Consider the following 18893-nt stretch of genomic DNA (forward strand, 5'->3'; position numbering starts at 1 on the left):
TAACATCACGGGCCTCTCTCGTACCGGTTTATTGGCAAGATCAATCAACACATCAATTCCAGATTCTAATCAACACATCCATCAATAGCCGCGGCGTCGATGCGACCCGGTGGAGCGCTCTAAAAAAGTCGACCCCGGAACGTCGCTCCTCCACCAACCACGTGCAAGTTCGACCGTCGGGCCACGCGGTAGCGGCGTCACGAGCCCTCCACCACCCGACGAGGTGGCGTTCGACGCGGCCGATCGAGCTCCCTCCCTCTTCCTCCTGCTCGTCGTCGTCGGAGGTGGCTCGGGGTCTCCTCGCCACTGCCCGAGTTCGACACCAGGGCGTGGGGCGAGGGGCGTGGGGCGAGGGGCGAGGGGCGTGGGGCGAGGGGCGTGGGGCGAGAGGCGAGGGGCGTGGGGCGAGGGGCGTGGGGCGAGGGGCGAGGGGCGAGGGGCGTGGGGCGAGGGGCGAGGGGCGTGGGGCGTGGGGCGAGGGGCGAGGGGCGTGGGGCGTGGGGCGAGGGGCGAGGGGCGTGGGGCGAGAGGCGAGGGGCGTGGGGCGTGGGGCGAGGGGCGTGGGGCGTGGGGCGAGGGGCGTGGGGCGAGGGGCGTGGGGCGAGGGGCGAGGGTTCCACCGCTGCCCCGCCCGAGCCTGCTCCGTCACGGAGCGGCGAACCCCGCAGGGCACGAGACTCAACCCCACTCAACCCCAAAGGCCACGAGACTCAACCCCACTCAACCCCAAGGCCACGAGACTCAACCCCACTCAACCCCAAGGCCACGAGACTCAACCCCAAGGCCACGACACTCAACCCCAAGGCCACGACACTCAACCCCAAGGCCACGACACTCAACCCCGCAGGGCACGACACTCAACCCCACAGGCCACGAGACTCAACCCCGCAGGCCACGAGACTCAACCCCACTCAACCCCACAGGCCACGAGACTCAACCCCACAGGCCACGAGACTCAACCCCGCAGGCCACGAGACTCAACCCCACTCAACCCCACAGGCCACGACACTCAACCCCGCAGGCCACGAGACTCAACCTCACAGGGCACGACACTCAACCCCGCGGGCCACGACACTCCACCCCACTCAACCCCACAGGCCACGACACTCAACCCCAAGGCCACGACACTCAACCCCACTCAACCCCACAGGCCACGACACTCAACCCCACAGGGCACGACACTCAACCCCACTCAACCCCACAGGCCACGACACTCAACCCCAAGGCCACCCGACCAGCGGACAGCGAGACCCCGTTACCCCAGCAACCAGCGAGACCGTTACCCCGGTAACCAGCAAGACCGTTACCCCGGCAACCAGCGAGATCCCGTTACCCCGGCAACCAGCGAGACCCCTTACCCCAGCAACCAGCGAGATCCCGTTACCCCGGCAACCAGCGAGACCCCTTACCCCAGCAACCAGCGAGATCCCGTTACCCAGCAGACAGCGAGATCCCGTTACCCCGGCAACAAGTGAGACCCCATTACTCGGCAACCAGCGAGACCCTGAGAGCCAGCGAGATCCCGTTACCCAGCAACCAGCGAGACCCCGTTACCTAGCAACCAGCTAGACTCCGAACCCAGCAACACTCCGTTACCCAGCACCAGCGAAACCCCGTTACCTAGCAACCAGTGAAACGCCGTTACCCAGCAACACTCCGTTACCCAGCAACCAGCGAAACCCCATTACCTAGCAACACTCCGTTACTCAGCAACCAGCGAAACCGTTACCTGGCAGCACTCCGTTACCCAGAAACCAGTGAAACCCCGTTACCTAGCAACCGGTGAGACTCCGTTACCCAGCAACACTCCGTTACCCAGCAATCAGCGAAACCCCATTACCTAGCAACCGGTGAGACTCCGTTACCCAGCAACACTCCGTTACCCAGCAACCAGTCAAACCCCGTTACCCAGCAACCGGTGAGACTCCATTACCGCGTGTCGTTACTCGGTCGGGGTGGACGTGTGACGTTGTACTCTACCACCTATGCTCCCCCCGCACTCACCCCCAGTCCCAGGAGCCCCCGTCACTAAAGAGATCTGGGGAGAGAGCCCCACTCTCCCCCGGCGTGGTGTGCCGCGTGGTGTGCCGTGGGGTGTGGTGTGGCTGGCCGTACTGTGGAGTGGTGTGACGTGCGGTGTGATGCGGGGTGTGATGTGCAGTGTGATGCGGGGTTTGATGTGCGGTGTGATGCGTGGTATGACGTGCGGTGTGGTGCGGTTGGCCGTACTGTGGAGTGGTGTGACGTGCGGTGTGATGCGGGGTGTGACGTGCGGTGTGATGCGGGGTGTGATGTGTGGTGTGATGCGGGGTGTGACGTGCGGTGTGATGCGGGGTGTGACGTGGGGTGTGATGCGGGGTGTGACGTGGGGTGTGATGCGGGGTGTGACGTGGGGTGTGACGTGGGGTGTGATGTGGGGTGTGATGCGGGGTGTGACGTGGGATGGGACGTGGGGTGTCACGCGGGGTGTGACGTGGAGCAGCCACGATCCCCCCCCACCAGAGTTGAGTGGCTAACGGCGTCGACTGCCAGCGTGGTATGTCTGTACCATCAACATCACCACCATCAACATCACCACCATCAACATCACCACCATCAACATCACCACCATCAACATCACCACCATCAACATCACCATCATCAACATCACCACCATCATCATTATAACCGTTACCACCACCATCAACACCACCACCATCATCATTATAACCGTTACCACCACCATCAACATCACCACCATCAACATCACCACCATCATCACTATAACCGTTACCACCACCATCAACATCACCACCATCATCATTATAACCGTTACCACCACCATCAACATCACCACCATCATCACTATAACCGTTACCACCACCATCAACATCACCACCATCAACATCACCACGATCATCATTATAACCGTTACCACCACCAGCACCACCATCAGCATCACAACCACCATCACTGTCATCCCCACTACCATCGCCGTTTTCAACACAATCATGACCACGATCATTATAACCGTCACCACCATCATCATAGCCATCACCACAACTTCCACCATAACCATCGCCACCATCACCACCGTGACCACCAACACCACCGTGACCACCAACACCACCGTGACCACCAACACCACCAGAAGTTGCTGCATGGCCACTGGCGAGGCTCGTGTCACTTGGAAAAAGTTCTGCTGACAATTCCACCTCACCATCACCGCCGCCGCCATCGTCGCCATCATCGTCATCATCGTCGCCATCATCGCCATCGACATCGTCATCGTCGTCGTCATCGTCGTCGTCATCGTCGTCTTTGTCGCAGCCCCCGGCAGAGGGTCCGGCTCCAGCGGCCGAGACGTCCAGGGGGGTCCAGGGGTGGTGGGAGCCCTCCCCCCCTCTCCGCTCGCACCACGACGAGAGCCTGTGACGAGGTGACGATAGCAATGACGAAGAGGTCGATGGAGGAGACGAAAAGAAGAGGGAGGCCTGATGCAGGCTGAGCACTGATGCAGCGTCCTCCTCCACCTCCTCCTCCACCTCCTCAACCACCGCCTCGACCTCGTCAGAGGGCGCCCCCTGCGTCCACACCTCCTCCTCGCCCGGGGTCAAGCGGTGGGGGTCACGAGGTGACATCTGCTGTGGGTGAGAGGGGCGGTGTCACGTGGCTGGTGGGGGTCGACATTGCTATGATGATGATGAACTATTATTAGGCATCGCACAGAGAACCCACAGACTCACGTAGAGACTGAGCTGTGATTCATTGGTTAAGTACACAGACAAAGAGCCACACCCCCTATATAGTCTCAACAGACTGTTGGGGCAAGTGCCTTTACCTAAAGAACCAAGGATATGAACCCCCTGTAGTCACGAAAGCGGCAGTGAGCTAACCACCGCGCCACCGCTCCCCACACAGGCACACGTGGTGGTGGCTACGGCTGCCACCTACTGGCATGGTCTGATATAGAAACATTGCACGTGGTATGGATAAGAGTGTGTTGTACGATGGTGTGTGTGGTGTGGGTTGTATGATGGTGTGTGTATGGTATGATGGTGTGTGTGGTGTGGGTTGTATGATGGTGTGTGTGGTGTGTATTGTACGATGGTGTGTGTGGTGTGTGTTGTATGATGGTGTGTATGGTATGATGATGTGTGTGGTCAGGGGTGGAGCCAGGGGGGGTGACAGGGGGGGTGACATTCTGCGTGTAAGTGTACAACACTCGGGCTGGCGGATTGTCAGAGTGTGTCGCCAACCGATGGCGTCTAGTTCAAGAACCTGACTCTCTCTTAATCATTCTTGATATTAACATTTGTTGAATATCACCCTGGCCTGAAATCCTGGCTCCGCCCCTGTGTGTGGTGTGTGTTGTATGATGGTGTGTGTTGTATGATGATGTCTGTGGTGTGTATGGTATGATGGTGTGTGGAGTGTGTATGGTATGATGGTGTGTGTTGTATGATGATGTCTGTGGTGTGTATGGTATGATGGTGTGTGGGGTGTGTATGGTATGATGGTGTGTGTTGTATGATGATGTCTGTGGTGTGTATTGTATGAAGGGTGTGTGGTGTGTATGGTATGATGGTGTGTGTTGTATGATGGTGTGTGTATGGTATGATGGTGTGTGTGGTGTGTGTTGTATGATGATGTCTGTGGTGTGTATTGTATGATGGGGTGTGTGGTGTGTATTGTACGATGGTGTGTATGGTATGATGGTGTGTTGTATGATGGTGTGTATGGTATGATGGTGTGTGGTGTGTGTTGTATGATGGTGTCTGTGGTGTGTGTGGTGAGTGTTGTATGATGGTGTGTATTGTATGATGGTGTGTGTGGTGTGTATGGTATGATGGTGTGTGTGGTGTGTGTTGTATGATGGTGTCTGTGGTGTGTATTGTATGATGGTGTGTGTGGTGTATGGTATGATGGTGTGTGTGGTGTGTATGGTATGATGGTGTGTGTGGTGTGTATGGTATGATGGTGTGTGTGGTGTGTTGTATGTATGATATGATGGTATGGTATGATGGTGTGTATGGTATGATGGTGTGTGGTGTGTATGGTATGATGGTGTGTGGTGTGTATGGTATGATGGTGTGTGGTGTGTATGGTATGATGGTGTGTGGTGTGTATGGTATGATGGTGTGTGGTGTGTATGGTATTATGGTGTGTGTGGTGTGTTGTATGTATGATATGATGGTGTGTATGGTATGATGGTGTGTATGGTATGATGGTGTGTGGTGTGTATGGTATGATGGTGTGTGGTGTGTAGTGTGCATGGTATGATGGTGTGTGTGGTGTGCATTATGAGAATCCCCTAGTTGTTTTGCAAGGCAGAACAACAACAACAACAACAGTCCCAGACCACACCAAGACAACAACACGCAGCTTCCTCAATTAAACTGCACCTGAGCGAGCCGGTTCACAATGGCCAGCACGGTGAGTCCGTGGGGGCGAGGCTGCGTGCACCACAGGTGGGAAGCCACAAAGCTCGTATGGTGGGGGGCTCTGTGTGGGCGAGAGGGGGGCTAGGAGTGGTGGGAGGCGGGGGGGGGGGGGGGGGTAGAGAGAGTGGCAATGTGGGAGCGGTGAAAACTAACAAAAATCCGTCAATTTATTTGACCAGGTAAGGCCCACAGAGCTACTAATGTAGCTCTTGTTTTCTTGAGAAACGACCTGGCAACACATGATAGCTTAACGAGTTGGCTCATCATGTGGACATTTATAGCAGCCAAATACTCTCAACAGATGTTGATTCTAAATGCGGAGGCCCACCCTGTACAACAACCCCACGTGTCCTGACTTTTGGGCCACCCTGTATAACAACAACAACCCCTATGTGTCCTGACTTTTGGGCAACCCTGTATAACAATCCCTATGTGTCCTGACTTTTGGGCCACCCTGTATATCAACAACCCTATGTGTCCTGACTTTTGGGCCACCCTATATAACAACCCCTATGTGTCCTGACTTGTGGGCCACCCTGTATATCAACAACCCTATGTGTCCTGACTTTTGGGCCACCCTGTATAACAACCCTATGGGTCCTGACTTTTGGGCCACCCTGTACAACAACAACCCTGTGTCCTGACTTTTGGGCCACCCTGTACAACAACAACCCTACGTGTCCTGACTTTTGGGCCACCCTGTATAACAACAACCCCTATGTGTCCTGACTTTTGGGCCACCCTGTACAACAACAACAACCCCTATGTGTCCTGACTTTTGGCCCACCCTGTATAACAACAACAACCCCTATGTGTCCTGACTTTTGGGCCACCCTGTACAACAACAACAACCCCTATGTGTCCTGACTTGTGGACCACCCTGTATAACAACAACCCCTATGTGTCCTGACTTTTGGCCCACCCTGTATATCAACAACCCCTGTGTCCTGACTTTTGGGCCACCCTGTATATCAACAACCCCTATGTGTCCTGACTTTTGGCCCACCCTGTATAACAACAACCCCTATGTGTCCTGACTTTTGGGCCCACCCTGTATATCAACAACCCCTATGTGTCCTGACATTTGGCCCACTCTGTATAACAACCCCTATGTGTCCTGACTTTTGGGCCACCCTGTATATCAACAACCCTATGTGTCCTGACTTTTGGGCCACCCTGTATAACAACCCTTATATTTTTTTTATTTAAAGCTTTCGTGACTGCAGGTATTCATATTCATGGTTCTTTCGGTAAAGTCACCACGTAGAAGGGAAACAATAAAATAATAAAAAATATAAAACAATAAAATTCTCACGACGTTTCGACTGCAACACAAGCAATCATCATCAGGTGTGAAAACCACAGCAAGAAAATTTTGAAAAAAGTGGCGGTGGCTTTCAGACCGCATCCATCATTTTCGTCTCCCCCCTCCTCTTTTCCGAACACAGATGGACTCGTCCATCTGAACAAACTGCCAAATCGCTCTCCGTGGTGCTAACGTTAACAAAAAATAAACGCCACTTTTTTCAAATTTCCTTGCTGTGGTTTGATGATGATCGCTTGTGTTGCAGTCGAAACGTCGTGAGGATTTTATTGTCTTATATTTTCATTGTTTCCTTTCCCAGTGACTTTACCGAAAGAACCAAGAATACAACAACCCCTATGTGTCCCGACTTTTCGGGTCACCCCGCAGGGCCCTCACCTGCAGGCCGAAGATGAACGGTCGCCCCACAAAGAACTCTTCGGTGGCGCAGCACAGGAGGGGCCAGAGGTCGCCCACGTGCCCGCGGGCACCCACCCCCTCCCCGTGATCTCCCTCCCCTCTCCACACGCTCATCACCGCCCTGCATGGCAAAGACAAAGATTCACTCCCCTCCCCGTGTAGCCTTCGACAGACTGTCGGGGCAAGCGCGGTTCGCGAGCCGTAGCCGGCACGGCAAACGAGGGGGGGTCGCACCGGGGACTCGTGCGGAGGTTGGTAAAAATAATAAAAATAGTCCGCTCGCCTCTTTTGCAAGACGATGATGCGAGCGACTGCGTGTGTGCGCGTGTGTGTATGCGTGTGTGCGCGTGTATGCGCGTGTGTGTGTGTGTATGCGTGTGTGTGTGTGTGCGCGTGTGTGCGTGTGTGTGTGCGCGTGTGTGCGTGTGTATGCGTGTGTGTGCGTGTATGCGTGTGTGCGTGTGTGCGTGTGTGTGCGCGCGTGATCTCACCGTCTCAAAGTGGGTGCCGGGCCCCCCATGAACTCATCCAGGCAGGGGCCAAACACCGTGATGGAGGCGAGAGGTCGTGGTGTGACCTCCCCCTCACCACCAGCACCACCAGCACCACCACCACCCTCTCCGTGGCCGGTGGAGCCCTCCCCGGCGGCCCCCAACACCGCCACCGTCACCCGCAAACGGTAGCGCCACCGCACCCCGGCCGGTCCGCACCGCGCACACTCCAACCTGCGCCAACGTGCACACGAGCGCAAGCGCGCGGTATTAACCAGGGTGGCCGCGTGGACTCGAACCCAGAGCTGGAAAGCCCCCCTGCAGTCGAAGCGTGTCGGCGATTTCGTGAGAAAATTAGAAATCGAGGCGTTGGTGCCCGCATCTCCACGTTGACAGCCCGGCGGTGGAAATTCCACACTGCTATGGCCGGACAAATCGCCGTTGATCTTCCTACCCAACAAAGCGGGGTACTGCACTCGGTTCATCTACCCCGCACGGGACAGGGATGACGATTGGCCGGGTCGACCGTCAACGGAACGTCCAACCGGTCTACGTGCGAGCCACCCGCTCCACCGCCCGGTGCCCACACAGCACGTGGGCGGACGCGAGTCGCCTTCCCTCGACGCCTCCGCACGTGGCCCCGAACTGTGTCCCGAGGTCACGTGAGCCCATGCGCGTGCAGGCTTTGTGAGTCACGCAAAGGGTACCGCCCACCCTCTCCCCCCGCCCCGCCGTATGGCCTTCTAAGGAGGCTGTTTGAGGCAAGTGCTGTTAGCGGTCAGCAAGCGTCCTATCGAAGGCCGCCACGGCACACCTGGTGGTGGTGTAGCCTATGGCACGCACGAGCGGCCGCCTTTGTCTTCCCCCGGCGATTAGATTTAAACACACCGCAGCAGGTACGAGTTTGAGGCTGAGTCGACCTTGGGGAGGCCCAGGACCAGGTTCGGATTTTCGCTCTCGCTGCTATTGATCGTGAGCGGTAATCGAACTTGGGTCGCCGGGATCGTAGCCGCAGCGCAGCGCTAACCGCTGCGCCACCGCTCCCCCTACACCCGCAGAGTGCTGGCTCCTGCTGACATCTATTGGCAAGGAGTGACACAGAAGCGGTGCAGATGGTATGGATGGTGGTGTGTGGTGTGCATGGTATGATGTGTGTGTAGTGTGCATGGTATGATGGTGTGTAGGGTATGATGTGTGTGTGGTGTGCATGGTATGATGGTGTGTAGGGTATGATGTGTGTGTAGTGTGCATGGTATGATGGTGTGTAGGGTATGATGTGTGTGTAGTGTGCATGGTATGATGGTGTGTAGGGTATGATGTGTGTGTGGTGTATAGTGTGTACGGATGGTGGTGTGTGGTGTGCATGGTATGTGTGTGTATGGTATGATGGTGTGTAGGGTATGATGGTGTGTGTGGTGTATAGTGTGTACGGATGGTGGTGTGTGGTGTGCATGGTATGATGTGTGTGTAGTGTGTATGGTATGATGGTGTGTAGGGTATGATGGTGTGTGTGGTGTATAGTGTGTACGGATGGTGGTGTGTGGTGTGTATGGTATGATGGTGTGTATGGTATGATGTGTGTGTGGTGTGTATGGTATGATGGTGTGTGTGGTGTATAGTGTGTACGGTATGATGTGTGGTGTGCATGGTATGATGGTGTGTATGGTATGATGTGTGTATAGTGTGTAGGGTATGATGGTGTGTATGGTATGATGTGTGTGTGTAGTGTGTAGGGTATGATGGTGTGTGTGTGTAGTGTGTAGGGTATGATGGTGTGTGTGGTGTATAGTGTGTGGTGTGGTATTGTATGATGGTGTGTGTGGTGTGTAGGGTATGATGGTGTGTATGGAATGATGGTGTTTGTAGTGTGTATGGTATGATGGTGTATGGTATGATGGTGTGTGGTATGTATTGTATAATGGTGTATGGTATGATGGTGTGCGTGGTGTATAGTATGTTGTGTATGGTATGATGGTGTGTGGTGTGTATGGTATGATGGTGTGCGTGTGATGTGGTATTGTATGATGGATTGTATGGTAGCGTGTGTGGTGTATACTGAGGTGTGCAGGGTGAGTGAGGTGAGCGGGGTGAGTGAGGTGAGTGGGGTGAGTGAGGTGTGCAGGGTGAGTGAGGTGAGTGGGGTGAGTGGGGTGAGTGAGGTGAGTGGGGTGGGGTGAGTGGGGTGGGTGGGGTGAGTGGGGTGAGTGAGGTGAGTGGGGTGAGTGAGGTGAGTGGGGTGAGTGGGGTGAGGTAAGTGAGGTGAGCGGGGTGAGTGAGTTGGGGTGAGTGGGGTGAGCGAGGTGAGCGGGGTGAGTGGGGTGAGTGGGGTGAGTGAGGTGAGTGGGGTGAGGTGAGTGGGGTGAGCGGGGTGAGTGGGGTGAGTGAGGTGAGTGAGGTGAGTGAGGTGAGGTGAGTGGGGTGAGTGGGGTGAGTGAGGTGGGGTGAGTGGGGTGAGTGGGGTGAGTGAGGTGAGGTGAGTGAGGTGAGTGGGGTGAGTAGGGTGAGTGGGGTGAGTGGGGTGAGTGGGGTGAGGTGAGTGGGGTGAGCGGGGTGAGCGGGGTGAGTGGGGTGAGTGGGGTGAGTCAGGTGAGGTGAGTGGGGTGAGTGGGGTGAGTGAGGTGGGGTGAGTGGGGTGAGTGAGGTGAGGTGAGTGAGGTGAGTGGGGTGAGTAGGGTGAGTGGGGTGAGTGGGGTGAGTGAGGTGAGTGAGGTGAGCGAGGTGAGCGGGGTGAGTGAGGTGAGTGAGGTGAGGTGAGTGGGGTGAGTGAGGTGGGGTGAGTGGGGTGAGTGAGGTGAGTGAAGTGAGTGGGGTGAGTGGGGTGAGTGGGGTGAGCGAGGTGAGTGGTGGTGAGTGAGGTGAGTGAGGTGAGTGGGGTGAGTGAGGTGAGTGGGGTGAGTGGGGTGAGTGGGGTGAGCGAGGTTAGTGAGGTGAGTGGGGTGAGTGGGGTGAGTGAGTTGAGTGGGGTGAGGTGAGTGAGGTGAGTAGGGTGAGAAGGGTGAGTGGGGTGAGTGAGATGAGTGAAGTGAGTAGGGTGAGTGAGGTGAGTGAGGTGAGTGGGGTGAGGTGAGTGGGGTGAGTAGGGTGAGTAGGGTGAGTGGGGTGAGGGAGATGAGTGAGGTGAGTAGGGTGAGTGGGGTGAGTGAGGTGAGTGAGGTGAGTGGGGTGAGTGAGGTGAGTGAGGTGAGTGGGGTGAGCGAGGTGAGTGAGATGAGTGAGGTGAGTAGGGTGAGTGGGGTGAGTGAGGTGAGTGGGGTGAGGTGAGTGGGGTGAGGTGAGTGGGGTGAGTGGGGTGAGTGAGGTGGGGTGAGTGAGGTGGGGTGAGTGAGGTGAGGTGAGTGGGGTGAGTGAGGTGAGTGAGGTGAGGTGAGTGGGGTGAGTGAGGTGAGTGAGGTGAGTGGGGTGAGTGGTGGTGAGTGGGGTGAGTGGGGTGAGTGGGGTGAGTGGGGTGAGGTGAGTGGGGTGAGTGAGGTGAGTGAGGTGAGTGGGGTGAGGTGAGTGAGGTGAGTGGGGTGAGTGGGGTGAGTGAGGTGAGTGAGGTGAGGTGAGTGAGGTGAGTGGTGTGAGTGGGGTGAGTGGGGTGAGTGAGGTGAGTGGGGTGAGTGGTGGTGAGTGGGGTGAGTGGGGGTGAGTGAGGTGAGTGAGGTGAGTGGAGTGAGTGAGGTGAGGTGAGTGAGGTGAGTGGTGTGAGTGGGGTGAGTGAGGTGAGTGAGGTGAGTGTGGTGAGGTGAGTGAGGTGAGTGGTGTGAGTGGGGTGAGTGAGGTGAGTGGGGTGAGTGGTGGTGAGTGGGGTGAGTGAGGTGAGTGGGGTGAGTGAGGTGAGGTGAGTGAGGTGAGGTGAGTGAGGTGAGTGGGGTGAGTGAGGTGAGGTGAGTGGGGTGAGTGGTGTGAGTGGGGTGAGTGGGGTGAGTGAGGTGAGTGGGGTGAGTGGGGTGAGTGGGGTGAGTGAGGTGAGGTGAGTGAGGTGAGTGAGGTGAGTGGGGTGAGTGAGGTGAGGTGAGTGGGGTCAGTGGTGTGAGTGGGGTGAGTGGGGTGAGTGAGGTGAGTGGGGTGAGTGGGGTGAGTGAGGTGAGGTGAGTGAGGTGAGGTGAGTGAGGTGAGGTGAGTGAGGTGAGGTGAGTGGGGTGAGTGAGGTGAGGTGAGTGGGATGAGTGGGTTGAGGTGAGTGGGGTGAGTGGGGTGAGTGAGGTGAGTGGGGTGAGTGGGGTGAGTGAGGTGAGTGAGGTGAGGTGAGTGAGGTGAGTGAGGTGAGGTGAGTGAGGTGAGTGGTGGTGAGTGGGGTGAGTAGGGTGAGTGAGGTGAGGTGAGTGGGGTGAGTGGTGGTGAGTGAGGTGAGTGGTGGTGAGTGGGGTGAGTAGGGTGAGTGGTGGTGAGTGAGGTGAGTGGTGTGAGTGGGGTGAGTGGGGTGAGTGGTGGTGAGTGAGGTGAGTGGTGTGAGTTGGGTGAGTGGGGTGAGTGGTGGTGAGTGAGGCGAGTGGTGTGAGTGGGATGAGTGAGGTGAGTGGGGTGAGTGAGGTGAGTGAGGTGAGTGGTGTGAGTGGTGTTAGTGGGGTGAGTGAGGTGAGTGGGGTGAGTGAGGTGAGTGGGGTGAGTGGTGTGAGTGGTGTGAGTGGGGTGAGTGGGGTGAGTGGGGTGAGTAGTGGTGAGTGGGGTGAGTGGGGTGAGTGGTGTGAGTGGGGTGAGTGGGGTGAGTGGTGGTGAGTGAGGTGAGTGAGGTGAGTGGTGTGAGTTGGGTGAGTGGGGTGAGTGGTGGTGAGTGAGGTGAGTGGTGTGAGTGGGGTGAGTGAGGTGAGTGGGGTGAGTGAGGTGAGTGGTGTGAGTGGGGTGAGTGGGGTGAGTGGGGTGAGTAGTGGTGAGTGGGGTGAGTGGGGTGAGTGAGGTGAGTGGTGTGAGTGGGGTGAGTGGTGGTGAGTGGGGTGAGTGGGGTGAGTGAGGTGAGTGGTGTGAGTGGTGTGAGTGGGGTGAGAGGGGTGAGTGGTGGTGAGTGGGGTGAGTGGGTTGAGTGAGGTGAGTGGTGTGAGTGGTGTGAGTGGGGTGAGTGGGGTGAGTGGTGGTGAGTGGGGTGAGTGGGGTGAGTGGGGTGAGTGAGGTGAGTGGGGTGAGTGGGGTGAGTGGTGGTGAGTGAGGTGAGTGGTGTGAGTGGGGTGAGTGGTGTGAGTGGTGTGAGTGGGGTGAGTGGTGGTGAGTGGTGTGAGTGGTGTGAGTGGGGTGAGTGGTGGTGAGTGGGGTCAGTGGGGTGAGTGAGGTGAGTGGTGTGAGTGGGGTGAGTGGGGTGAGTGGTGGTGAGTGGTGTGAGAGGTGTGAGTGGTGTGAGTGGGGTGAGTGGTGGTGAGTGGGGTGAGTGGGGTGAGTGGGGTGAATGGGGTGAGTGGGGTGAGTGAGGTGAGTGGTGTGAGTAGGATGAGTGGGGTGAGTGGTGGTGAGTGGGGTGAGTGAGGTGAGTGGGGTGAGTGAGGTGAGGTGAGGTGAGTGAGGTGAGTGGGGTGAGTGGTGTGAGTGGGGTGAGTGAGGTGAGGTGAGTGGTGTGAGTGGTGTGAGTGGGGTGAGGTGAGTGGTGTGAGTGGGGTGAGTGGTGTGAGTGGGGTGAGTGGTGTGAGTGGGGTGAGTGAGGTGAGGTGAGTGGTGTGAGGTGAGTGGTGTGAGTGGGGTGAGTGGTGTGAGTGGTGTGAGTGAGGTGAGCGAGGTGAGTGGTGTGAGTGGGGTGAGTGAGGTGAGTGAGGTGAGGTGAGTGAGGTGGGTGAGGTGAGTGAGGTGAGTGGTGTGAGTGGTGTTAGTGGGGTGAGTGAGGTGAGTGGGGTGAGTGAGGTGAGTGGTGTGAGTGGGGTGAGTGGGGTGAGTGGGGTGAGTAGTGGTGAGTGGGGTGAGTGGGGTGAGTGAGGTGAGTGGTGTGAGTGGGGTGAGTGGTGGTGAGTGGGGTGAGTGGGGTGAGTGAGGTGAGTGGTGTGAGTGGTGTGAGTGGGGTGAGTGGGGTGAGTGGTGGTGAGTGGGGTGAGTGGGTTGAGTGAGGTGAGTGGTGTGAGTGGGGTGAGTGGGGTGAGTGGTGGTGAGTGGGGTGAGTGGGGTGAGTGGGGTGAGTGGTGGTGAGTGGGGTGAGTGGGGTGAGTGAGGTGAGTGGGGTGAGTGGGGTGAGTGGGGTGAGTGGTGGTGAGTGAGGTGAGTGGTGTGAGTGGGGTGAGTGGTGTGAGTGGTGTGAGTGGGGTGAGTGGTGGTGAGTGGTGTGAGTGGTGTGAGTGGGGTGAGTGGTGTGAGTGGGGTGAGTGGGGTGAGTGAGGTGAGTGGTGTGAGTAGGGTGAGTGGGGTGAGTGGTGGTGAGTGGGGTGAGTGGGGTGAGTGAGGTGAGTGGTGTGAGTGGGGTGAGTGGGGTGAGTGGTGGTGAGTGGTGTGAGAGGTGTGAGTGGTGTGAGTGGGGTGAGTGGTGGTGAGTGGGGTGAGTGGGGTGAGTGGGGTGAATGGGGTGAGTGGGGTGAGTGAGGTGAGTGGTGTGAGTAGGATGAGTGGGGTGAGTGGTGGTGAGTGGGGTGAGTGAGGTGAGTGGGGTGAGTGAGGTGAGGTGAGGTGAGTGAGGTGAGTGGGGTGAGTGGTGTGAGTGGGGTGAGTGGTGTGAGTGGGGTGAGTGAGGTGAGGTGAGTGGTGTGAGTGGTGTGAGTGGGGTGAGGTGAGTGGTGTGAGTGGGGTGAGTGGTGTGAGTGGGGTGAGTGGTGTGAGTGGGGTGAGTGAGGTGAGGTGAGTGGTGTGAGTGGTGTGAGTGGGGTGAGGTGAGTGGTGTGAGTGGGGTGAGTGGTGTGAGTGGTGTGAGTGAGGTGAGCGAGGTGAGTGGTGTGAGTGGGGTGAGTGAGGTGAGTGAGGTGAGGTGAGTGAGGTGGGTGAGGTGAGTGAGGTGAGTGGGGTGAGTGAGGTGAGTGGGGTGAGTGGGGCGAGTGAGGTGAGTGGGGTGACTGGTGCGAGTGAGGTGAGTGGTGCGAGTGGGGTGAGTGGGGTGACTGGTGTGAGTGGGGTGAGTGGGGTGAGTGAGGTGAGTGAGGTGAGTGAGGTGAGTGGTGTGAGTGAGGTGAGTGGGGTGAGTGGTGTGAGTGGGGTGAGTGGTGTGAGTGGTGTGAGTGGGGTGAGTGGGGTGACTGGTGTGCGTGAGGTGAGTGGTGTGAGTGAGGTGAGTGGGGTGAGTGGTGTGAGTGGGGTGAGTGGTGTGAGTGGTGTGAGTGAGGTGAGTGGGGTGACTGGTGTGAGTGAGGTGAGTGGGGTGAGTGAGGTGAGTGGGGTGAGTGGGGTGAGTGGTGTGAGTGGGGTGAGTGGTGTGAGTGGTGTGAGTGAGGTGAGTGGGGTGACTGGTGTGAGTGAGGTGAGTGGGGTGAGTGAGGTGAGTGGGGTGAGTGGGGTGAGTGGTGTGAGTGGGGTGAGTGGTGTGAGTGGTGTGAGTGAGGTGAGTGGGGTGACTGGTGTGAGTGAGGTGAGTGGGGTGAGTGAGGTGAGTGGGGTGAGTGGGGTGAGTGGTGTGAGTGGGGTGAGTGGTGTGAGTGGGGTGAGTGGGGTGACTGGTGTGCGTGAGGTGAGTGGTGTGAGTGAGGTGAGTGGGGTGAGTGGGGTGAGTGGTGTGAGTGGGGTGAGTGGTGTGAGTGGAGTGAGTGAGGTGAGTGGGGTGACTGGTGTGAGTGAGGTGAGTGGGGTGAGTGAGGTGAGTGGGGTGAGTGGGGTGAGTGGTGTGAGTGGGGTGAGTGGTGTGAGTGGTGTGAGTGAGGTGAGTGGGGTGACTGGTGTGAGTGAGGTGAGTGGGGTGAGTGAGGTGAGTGGGGTGAGTGGGGTGAGTGGTGTGAGTGGGGTGAGTCGTGTGAGTGGTGTGAGTGAGGTGAGTGGGGTGACTGGTGTGAGTGAGGTGAGTGGGGTGAGTGAGGTGAGTGGGGTGAGTGGGGTGAGTGGTGTGAGTGGGGTGAGTGGTGTGAGTGAGGTGAGTGGGGTGACTGGTGTGAGTGGGGTGAGTGGGGTGAGTGGTGTGAGTGGGGTGAGTGGTGTGAGTGGTGTGAGTGAGGTGAGTGGGGTGACTGGTGTGAGTGAGGTGAGTGGGGTGAGTGAGGTGAGTGGGGTGAGTGGGGTGAGTGTGTGTGAGTGGGGTGAGTGGTGTGAGTGAGGTGAGTGGGGTGACTGGTGTGAGTGGTGTGAGTGGGGTGAGTGGTGTGAGTGGGGTGAGTGGGGTGACTGGTGTGAGTGAGGTGAGTGGTGTGAGTGAGGTGAGTGGGGTGAGTGGGGTGAGTGGTGTGAGTGGGGTGAGTGAGGTGAGTGGTGTGAGTGGGGTGAGTGGTGTGAGTAGGGTGAGTGAGGTGAGTGAGGTGAGTGGTGTGAGTGAGGTGAGTGGTGTGAGTGAGGTGAGTGGGGTGAGTGGGGTGAGTGGGGTGAGTGGTGTGAGTGGGGTGAGTGGTGTGAGTGAGGTGAGTGGGGTGAGTGGGGTGAGTGGTGTGAGTGGGGTGAGTGAGGTGAGTGGTGTGAGTGGGGTGAGTGAGGTGAGTGAGGTGAGTGGTGTGAGTGAGGTGAGTGGTGTGAGTGAGGTGAGTGGGGTGAGTGGGGTGAGTGGTGTGAGTGGTGTGAGTGGGGTGAGTGGTGTGAGTGGGGTGAGTGGTGTGAGTGAGGTGAGTGGTGTGAGTGAGGTGAGTGGGGTGAGTGGGGTGAGTGGTGTGAGTGGGGTGAGTGAGGTGAGTGGTGTGAGTGGGGTGAGTGGTGTGAGTAGGGTGAGTGAGGTGAGTGAGGTGAGTGGTGTGAGTGAGGTGAGTGGTGTGAGTGAGGTGAGTGGGGTGAGTGGGGTGAGTGAGGTGAGTGGGGTGAGTGGGGTGAGTGGTGTGAGTGAGGTGAGTAGGGTGAGTGGGGTGAGTGAGGTGAGTGGGGTGAGTGGGGTGAGTGGTGTGAGTGGGGTGAGTGGTGTGAGTGGTGTGAGTGAGGTGAGTGGGGTGACTGGTGTGAGTGAGGTGAGTGAGGTGAGTGGGGTGAGTGGTGTGAGTGGGGTGAGTGGTGTGAGTGGTGTGAGTGGGGTGAGTGAGGTGAGTGGGGTGAGTGGTGTGAGTGGGGTGAGTGGTGTGAGTGGTGTGAGTGGGGTGAGTGGTGTGAGTGGTGTGAGTGGGGTGAGTGGGGTGAGTAGGGTGAGTGAGGTGAGGTGAGTGGGGTGAGTGGGGTGAGTGGGGTGAGTAGGGTGAGTAGGGTGAGTGGGGTGAGTGAGGTGAGTGGGGTGAGTGAGGTGAGTGGGGTGAGTCTCGCACCCCGCGTGGTTTGAGCCCCGTCTGAGTCTCGTGCTGCACTCCGCACACGCGGGGTCGAGGGGGCCCGGACGCCGCACCCCCAAACCCACGGCCAGGACGGGCCCGCGCATAGCCCCCACTCACCCCACTCACCAACACTCACCTCCACTCACCCCACTCACCACCACTCACCCCCACTCACCCCACTCACCAACACTCACCAACACTCACTCAACAACACTCACCCCACTCACCAACACTCACCTCCACTCACCCCACTCACCACCACTCACCCCCACTCACCCCACTCACCAACACTCACCACCACTCACCACCACTCACCAACACTCACCTCCACTCACAAACACTCACCAACACTCACTCACCAACACTCACCACCACTCACCACCACTCACCTCGCTCACCCCCACTCACCTCCACTCACCCCCACTCACCTCACTCACCTCGCTCACCACCACTCACCCCCACTCACCCCACTCACCACCACTCACCAACACTCACCACCACTCACCACCCGACTCACCACCACTCACCCCCACTCACCACCACTCATCCCACTCACCTCACATGACAGTCACCCTTTACTCACGAGATGCCCGCAGACCCCCTAGCTCCATCTACCCCTGTAATGACCCCTACTCTGATCCCCATGCCCCCTCTCCCTACCCCCCAGATCCCCTCTCTCCACCCCCAAGATCCCCTCTCCCTACCCCCAAGATCCCCTCTCTCCACCCCCAAGATCCCCTCTCCCTACCCCCAAGATCCCCTCTCTCCACCCCCAAGATACCCTCTCCCTACCCCCAAGATCCAGTCTCTCTACCCCCAAGATCCCTCTCTCTACCCCCAAGATCCCCTCTCTCCACCCCCAAGATCCCCTCTCTCCACCCCCAAGATCCCCTCTCTCCACCCCCAAGATCCCCTCTCTCCACCCCCAAGATCCCCTCTCTCTACCCCCAAGATCCCCTCTCTCCACCCCCAAGATCCCCTCTCCCTACCCCCAAGATCCCCTCTCTCCACCCCCAAGATCCCCTCTCTCCACCCCCAAGATCCCCTCTCTCCACCCCCAAGATCCTCTCGGTCGTGAAACTCAAAACACGCGGGGGTTGGACGAGGCTACGGGTCCACGCAAGGGGTCGTGCGCGCTTGCGTCCGCGCGCTGACAAAACTCGTTTCGTAAATACGCGAAATGATTCGCGCGGAATCGATTCAACGTTGGCATCGATTGTGTTGGACCGTGATCTCACAACCCGTGTCTCTATCTCACAACCCGTGTCTCTATCTCACACCACGTGTCTCTGTCTCACACCACGTGTCTCTATCTCACTCCCCGTGTCTCTATCTCACACCACGTGTCTCTATCTCACACCACGTGTCTCTATCTCACACCACGTGTCTCTATCTCACACCACGTGTCTATCTCGCACCACGTGTCTCTATCACACCACGTGTCTCTATCTCACACCACGTGTCTCTATCACACCACGTGTCTCTATCTCACACCACGTGTCTCTATCTCACACCACGTGTCTCTATCTCACACCACGTGTCTCTATCTCACACCACGTGTCTCTATCTCACACCAAGTGTCTCTATCTCACACCACGTGTCTCTATCTCACACCACGTGTCTCTATCTCACACCACGTGTCTCTATCTCACACCACGTGTCTCTATCTCACACCACGTGTCTCTATCTTACACCACGTGTCTCTATCACACCACGTGTCTCTATCTCACACCATGTGTCTCTATCTCACACCACGTGTCTCTATCTCACACCACGTGTCTCTATCACACCACGTGTCTCTATCTCACACCACGTGTCTCTATCTCACACCACGTGTCTCTGTCTCACACCACGTGTCTCTATCTCACACCACGTGTCTCTATCTTGCACCACGTGTCTCTATTTCACACCACGTGTCTCTATCTCACACCACGTGTCTCTATCTCACACCACGTGTCTCTATCTCACACCACGTGTCTATTTCGCACCACGTGTCTCTATCTCACACCACCACGTG

General features: G+C 57.5%; 1 protein-coding gene across 2 annotated transcripts; it reads right to left on the reverse strand.

Annotated features, from left to right (window-relative positions):
- Positions 1 to 13: 13 nt before the first annotated feature.
- LOC142906038 (uncharacterized) lies at positions 14 to 17396 on the reverse strand. Of its 2 annotated transcripts, none has more exons than XM_076053431.1 (5): positions 16871 to 17396; positions 7638 to 7871; positions 7126 to 7267; positions 5385 to 5504; positions 14 to 3623 (listed from the first exon to the last, which is right to left on the reverse strand). In XM_076053431.1, exons 1-5 carry the CDS (start codon positions 16978 to 16980, stop codon positions 2001 to 2003), a joined length of 2229 nt encoding a protein of 742 aa, XP_075909546.1. In that variant the 5' UTR covers positions 16981 to 17396; the 3' UTR covers positions 14 to 2000. The 2 variants fall into 2 exon arrangements, with proteins under 2 accessions (XP_075909546.1, XP_075909547.1); XM_076053432.1 differs by having other exon boundaries at positions 14 to 3620; positions 16871 to 17392.
- Positions 17397 to 18893: the final 1497 nt, after the last annotated feature.

The sequence above is a fragment of the Petromyzon marinus genome, chromosome 61 (genome assembly GCF_048934315.1).
Source record: "Petromyzon marinus isolate PM22_M1 ecotype Great Lakes invasive population chromosome 61, UKy_Petmar_22M1.pri1.0, whole genome shotgun sequence".
Lineage (NCBI taxonomy): Eukaryota > Metazoa > Chordata > Hyperoartia > Petromyzontiformes > Petromyzontidae > Petromyzon > Petromyzon marinus.